This window comes from Cricetulus griseus, chromosome 8, assembly GCF_003668045.3.
Source record: "Cricetulus griseus strain 17A/GY chromosome 8, alternate assembly CriGri-PICRH-1.0, whole genome shotgun sequence".
Lineage (NCBI taxonomy): Eukaryota > Metazoa > Chordata > Mammalia > Rodentia > Cricetidae > Cricetulus > Cricetulus griseus.
In genome coordinates, this window is record NC_048601.1 from 56,173,543 (window position 1) to 56,180,819 (window position 7,277).

A 7,277-nucleotide genomic window follows, 5' to 3' on the forward strand; every position below is an offset into this window, starting at 1 on the left:
AGCCTGTAGACAGAAGAACCTCTGGGGAAAGCTGTATGCTGTTTCTTACAGTGAGCATGTGGACTTCTGGACTAATTAGCTCAGAGGTAACTCTAAGATCTGAAGGCAGAGGGGACCTCATCACATCATCTCCCACAGCTCAGAATCTCCATCTTTAAAGGGACCAAAGTTCCAGAAGCCGTTAATGTATGTTAGGTGTCTAGGAAGGAAGGAAGAGAAGGTAGCTCCGTAGATCCCGACTCTGAGCTGTCAGTGTGGGATTTTATCAGAGACAGCCATAACATCCTAAAGGAAAAGAGCCCTATACAATGTCATTGGAAAACTGTAACAGGACTTAGCTTCACTCAACTGTAAAAGAGAGCTGCTTGGCCAGTGGTGACTTTACAATTGCAGTGTGTACCCTTAAAGCTGGCCGGAGTGGGGAGCTCTGGGAGAGAAAATGAGAAGATGCCAGGTGGTTGCTGTCGTTAATGGAGCCCCAATAGAGACCCAGTAAAGCTTGGCCCTGGCTTTATCTTGTGACATGTCCACACCAAGGACCCAGGCGCTGGCACCTGTGTGTGACGTCATAATTCCTAAACAGATACAGTCTGGCCGGGTCTGGCTCTTTCTGACCCAGACATTCTGGCTAACATGATGTCTTAGAAAGGCATTTCCAGACCATTGCTAATGCCTCTGCCTTTCCCAAGTGGCTTCAAACAACTCCATTCTGACTGTGACTCTCATGACCTCCCGCACAAAGCATCCTGGGAGGTTTCTTCTTGTGGAAAAGCAAAGAGTCTCCTCTGTCATGAGAGGCTAAGCATTTACAGATAAAACAACTGCAGTGTGCAGGCTGTGGTGTGTGCTAAAGACAGAAACTAGGAAAATACCCAAGAAAGCAAATAAAAAGTGGAGGCCAGCGTTATCTAGGAGAGTGGACATATGACCTGAAGGATGGGGCACGGGAGAAGAGAGGAAAGGTACTCTTGGCCTCCTCATTTCCCATCCCCCACAAGCTGTCCGCCTGTCATAACAGGCCAAGTGTCAGGGTGCTCGTCCCTCCCTCTCTCCCTTCCTTCCTTCCTTCCTCCCTCCCTCCCTCCCTCCCTCCCTCCCTCCCTCCCTCCCTCCTCCCTCCCTCCCTCTCTCTTTCTCTCTTTACACACACACCCCCCACACACACACTGTTCCTTAAATTTGCCTGGCCCTCTGTGTTCCCCTTCTGGCCCTTCCCTGGGGTCTAATGTGGGGAACTGGGGGCTCTCCAGACATGCCTCCATCAAAGATAGAACTACAGGCTGTGTGTCAGTGTGGAGAGACGTCTAGGCTGTGTTCTCTGCCAGCAGTGGATAAATGAACAGGAGAAAGAGAAGGGCATACTCAGAGGTGACACCCCCCCATAGCCTTCTTTGGAGGGCAGATGGTTCCGTGACACACGGTGGACACAGCCACAGATGCCCATGGGCCTCGGAAGCCAAGGGAGGCCAGGAGCATACAGGGTGGCTGTACCGTTTCCTGGCTGGGGGTATGGGGAAGCTTGTCAGGAACATGGAGTCCACACAGCTGGAGACTGTCACAGGGCAAGTGTGGGGTGGGGTGGGAGGCTGGTGAAAGGCAGCAGAGGGCACAGCAGGAGATGAGCTACCTCAGAGCTATACTCTCCAGAGTCTGTCTGGGGAGAGAATACAGGGGTCTCTCAGCATTGACCTATTAAGTCCCTAGGAAGCCACACATGGAAAAAAAGCCAAATTCAGGAGGCATGCCCACTTAGCAATAAAAATCTCTGTTGAATTTCTTACAAAGGTTGAGGAGTCCTGTGACCAGCCCCCTCCACCCCCAAACGGCTTGGGGAAAGGGACTTGTTTCTTAACCTCAACTTCTTTCCAGGGAAGGGAATGCTGGTCACACCCTACTGGCAAGGCTAAAAGTCAGTGTGACTCTCTCCATAATGCTATGGTCCAGCTAGCGTCAGCCCTCGATTCCCTCTCCCCACTCAGGAAGGTGAAGGACTGTAAAGGACATGGCTGTGACAGTTCTGAGACCCAGCCAGCCCAGGAAGGGAAATGAATTCAAAGGGACCTGTGGCTACTGTGGTATTGGGTCACCAGGTCAGCAGCAGCATGTCAGTGTGTCTCTTGTCCCTCATACATTCTCTCAAGGGCCACTGTGCTCAGCACCTGCTCTGTCTGAAGATGTCCATTCATGGTCCTCTGATTTTCTTCCAGGGGCGCTGCATCAACTTCACCAGAGTGAAGAACACTCAGGCAGCCAAGTACCCACTTAACAACGCCTACCACCCCAGCTCCCCACCTCCTGCTCCTATCTACACGCCCCCACCCCCTGCTTCCCACTGCCCTCCTCCAGCCCCCAGCGCCCCCACTCCTCCCATCCCCTCCCCGCCATCCACCCTCCCCCCTCCTCCTCAGGCCCCACCCCCTAACAGGGCACCACCTCCCTCCCGACCTCCTCCAAGGCCTTCTGTCTAGAACTAGAACCCGACGTCTGTGCTCTGGGCTGCCTGAGAAACTCCAGGAGGAGGCTCCTCTACTGTCAGAAAGGTCTTCCCAGCCCAAGGTGGTGAGTGGTGACTGACTCGCAGGACTTAAAAGTCATGATGGGCAGAACAAAAATGGAAATTTTGAACTGCCTAAAGACAAACAATGAGACAATTGAAGTCACATTTCTAGCCTGTGACCCCTCACCTCTAGAAGAAGGTTCCAGAGATGGCTACACTGCCAAGATGCTCTCAACCAGATTGTGTCCCATGGAGACCAGGAAGAAAGTCATTTCCGAGAACGGAATGCAGCATTGGATAAGAAATAACCTGGCTGAGATTCTGAATACCGCCTTCCTCCATGACTTGACTCTTGGACTGGGAACCCGGCCATCCTTACCCCTGGACACCACCCAGCAACTCCAAAAAGGTGTGGTGCAGGTATCCAGTGGGGTCTGCAGGTTGTCTTGCATAAGAACACATGCTCTATTCTCCTTCCCAAACCTCCCAGTTTCCCAGGGAGGAGGGAAGCATTGTTTGCGATGGGAAAGGTGGGTTGCCATGCTGAGACATTAGTGGAGTCAGTCCTTAACACTGATGGAGAAACGTTGACAGGAGCATCCAGCTGTTACATCTAGAGGTGGGTGGCTTCAGCCAGGCACAGACCCTAAACCACCAAGTCATTGTCAAAGGCAACCTGCTAATGATTCACTTTCAATGTTGAGGTTTGGCTCTGGCATGGATCAGAGCAGATTACGTGGTGCCTTCCACATGAGATTACAAGGTCCTTCATCAGTGAAGGACCAGATTTCCAAGTTTGAGAGACAGTAGTCCTGACTTGATAAGAAAATTGCTCCCAGTCCACTCTGGAACAGGCCCCTGTGTGCAGAGGCTGGTGTAGTTCTCCTTGGCTCTCAATGCACTCTCAAATATTACCAGTTGTTAAACAAGGGGGAAATACACCCTGTGTGTAACACAGAAAAGCTCTGCCTGAAACTGCCACCCCATTCCTCCATGTCATTCTGAAGCGGCCTCATCAGTGAGCCCTTAACCTCATGTTAAAGCTGGACATTGTCACCCATTAAGACAGAGGTCATTGTCAAAGGCAGTGTACAACCCATCCAGAGTCATGCTTCTGCCCTCAGTTTCCCATGGGCCCTGAAATTCCTGTCTCGGGCTCCTAAAACTCTCAGCTCTCCCCTGGATCAAAAGATAAAATCAACACATGCTTTTGTGCTTTGGGCTGCAATCTACAAAGATCCTGTAAGAACTGAAGTTAGCCTCCTTCTTTCAGCTTGCTTAGAATAGAGGCATCAGGTGTGGTGCATTCCAAACGCACCAATTCTTGTTTCCAAGGCAGACATTATTAATCAGTCTCAGCACTACTTCTCAATTTAGCCCGAGGATATGTTTCCACAATATTTCAAACCACAGCTCTAATAACCTGTCAGTCATCAGTTGGAACTGACAGAGATAAACTATTTACAATCCCTACCTTAGAGAAGCAGAGGAGAATGGGGGAGTCACCAGCATAAAAGGTATTATCTGGGGAAAACTGACCTGGGAGTACCTAAGTCCGTGACCATGATGTCCCATCTGTGGTGCCAATTCCAAAGTGACACTTTTCCAAGTGTACCTCAGACCTCGCCCTTCTCCCTGTGGTTGTCATTCCCTGCTTTTCAGGACTTACGACAAGTGACCTCTCTCACTCTTACTGTGCCCTGTACCATCTGCTTGCAGAACAAAGCTTTTTTAGTATAGTCCCTCATTAAGCAAGGGTCAGAATGTCTCCATCACCTGTGGTGACATTGCTGGGCCCCAGAAAACCATTCCTAAGAGAATGGGCTCCCCAGGCTCACAGCATGCTGACAATGAGCCCTCATGGCAACTGTTTTGACTGCTGGCAGTGCAAAACAGCCCCCCCCCACATCACTGCTGCACAATTGTGCAGCCATTAGAGAGTCCAAACCAAGATGCTGGCATTGCTGTCCAATAAAAGTGGGCTCCAGGGAAGGCAGCAGGCTCCCAAGAGGAGGCCACCCTGTGCCCTGTGCAGTTTTCCAAGAGGCTGTTGTGAAGTGTCTGAGGAATAAGGAATGTTGATACATGGTGATTCTGAGAAGAATTTGCAAGGTTTAACCTTAGAATTGACCCAGTATGTCTTCCATGGTCATTCAGAATTGTGGTTAGAAGTTTCTAGAAACTGAACAAGGTTACTACCTTTCATAGTTGGCTACTCTGAGCAGGAAAAGTCTACCTGGCTTAAAGTTCATCGGTTCTGTGTCATTCCCTGTAAGCAACAGGAGATAGTGGTTGTAATTAGGAAACTGTGTGTGTTATTTGTTTGACCCCTTGTTATTGTCCTTATGAAGTTTTTTATATAAAAGCCAAATTTTGTTGTATATATTCATATTCCACATGGCAGATGGAAGCACGTCCTATAGGTGTGAATAAAAAGAACAGTTGTAGTAAATTATTAAAGCCAGTGATATTTCATGGCAGGTTACTCTACCAAGCTGTGCTTGTTGATATCCCATGACCATACTGCTCTAATGTACAAATAGTTACTGAGCTGACGACGCCCTTGTTTACACAACATCAATGACACCTTGCTGAAAACTGTAGCCAGTCCCTGTGCTGACAGCTGGCTCACAACCAGGGTCCTGCCTGGAGCTGGGCACACACTTCTGGGAGACAGATAAGAGCAGTCTTTCCCCAGCACCAGGGACAAAGCTACCCATAAACTAATGGAAATGCTGGCTCTCCAGCCAGGGCTGGGGTCTCCCCAGAACCCTCAGGAGGAGCAGAAGTGGTCTTCACTTGCCACCTGCACACAGTGTGATGGTGGAAAGTCTGTTAAGCATAATTTAACAAGAGTTCAGGAGCAGAAGGAATTAATGCTGTGTAAAATGGGTGGAATTTGATTGTAAGCTATATAAAGCCTGTCCGTACTCACCAGGAGGAAGGGAAGGGAGCATTCTGGTCAGTCGTCGTCTTAGTTATCTGAGTCTGGCTACATTATCATGCTTGGAGAACCAATTTAAAAGAATTAGAATATGATTTCTGAATGCACATAACATTAAACTCTTCTCTTTTTCTATGGTAATTTAGTTATGGATGTTCAGCGTCTCTGAGTCATTGTATGAAAGATCTGTCATCACCATACCGTGCTGTAGGAGACTGGGCTGAACCTGTACAATGGTATACCCTGGAAGTTGCTTTTTTAAAGTAATAATAATAAACACCTAAAACCATCTCTTTCACTTGTTATTTGTGTGCTTGTCGTAAAAATAAAGTACGTGTTTTCCAAGGGGTCGTAAGAAGAGGCTGGTGAGATGGCTCAGCTGTAAAGGAGCCTGCTGCCAAGCCTGACTGACAACCTGAGTTCAATTCCCAGAACCCACATGGGAGAAGGAGAGAACCCACTCCTAAAAGTTGTCCTCTGACCTCCACATACACCCTGAAGCATGCAAGCATCCACACACATGCAAGCACAGACACAAAGTAAATATAAAATAACTAAAAAAAAAAAAAAAATGGCTGTCATTCTCCATACAGAAATACATCTTTCTTCAAATTGGTCTATCCACTAAAATTTTTAACGCTTTCTTTAGCTCTAAGATTCAAAATGGTCTTCATTTCAGTTGGTAAATGAAAAAATAAAGTGAAGATGGAGAAATTCAAACCAAAAAAAAAAAAAAAAAAGACTGAGGCAGAGACAGGACGATTGCTGCTAGTTAGTGATTAGCTGGGCTATATAGTCAGCTCCTGTCTCAAATAAACAAACACACATAAATACTGTGTTGGTTTTATGATTTGAGTCTGAAATACCATCCCCCCATGGGCTTCTGTGTTTGAACACCTAGTACTCCGAGGTTTTGGAGGGCTCCCACACCTTCAGGAAGTGGGACCTGGATGGCAGAGACAAGTCACCCAGCAGCATTGAGGGTTAAATCTGTGGTTTCTCCCATGTGAGAAGCCACCATGTTCTTCTACAGCCATGCTCTCCTTGCCATGACAGATGTGACTGAACCCACTTTCCCTCAAGTTGCCCCTACCAGGTATTGACCTCATAGGGAAGTAATTAATATAACCAGGGAATACCTGTCCTCATAGGGAAGTAACTAATATAACCAGGGAGTACTTGACCTCATAGGGAAGTAACTAATACAGGTCAGGAAATGCTGTGATGATTTCATGTCCATCACAGAATATGTCACTCTTTTTATCCTGTCTCTGCTCATGGCCCCAGTTATGCTGCCCCCCCAGCCCTCCCAATGCAGCTGCTTTCATTTAGGGAGATAGTCTTTTCCTAGTTCCCTGGTTTATTTCTTGTAAGACTTCATCAGGCCTAAATTAATATTAATCAGAATAAGGACATCTGTAAACACAATCAGGCCACCATTTTCCCCAAGTTTTCACTAATATTCACTTTAAAGTTTTGGGTAATGTATGCATTTTTAATCACAACCTTAATACAAAACCTGAGATAATTAACTAGCAATTTGAAAGGAAAAAAGGAAAGCTGGAATCCTATCTTACTCCTTACACCAACATTGATTCCAATTGTCTTATACTGGGAAAATGGGGCAGGAGAGATAGTCAGCAGTTAAGAGCATCTGCTGCTCTTCCAGAGGATCTGAGTTCAGTTCCCAGCACCCATGTCAGGGCATCCTCAAGCACCTACGACTCAAGCTCTAGTGGGATCCAACGCCCTCTTCTGGCCTCTGAGAGCACCGCACTCACATGCTCACATACACACAGATACATACACACATAAACATAAATAAAGGCAATAAAA

General features: G+C 47.4%; 1 protein-coding gene across 1 annotated transcript in view; it reads left to right on the forward strand.

The window, feature by feature from the left end:
* Antxr1 (ANTXR cell adhesion molecule 1) overlaps positions 1-5,732 on the forward strand; it is a 185,784-nt gene extending 180,052 nt beyond the window's left edge. The window contains exon 18 of the mRNA XM_027428734.2: positions 2,208-5,732. Coding sequence (XP_027284535.1) covers positions 2,208-2,468 — 261 coding nt within the window. The 3' untranslated portion in view covers positions 2,469-5,732. The remainder of the gene's footprint in view (positions 1-2,207) is intronic.
* Positions 5,733-7,277: the final 1,545 nt, after the last annotated feature.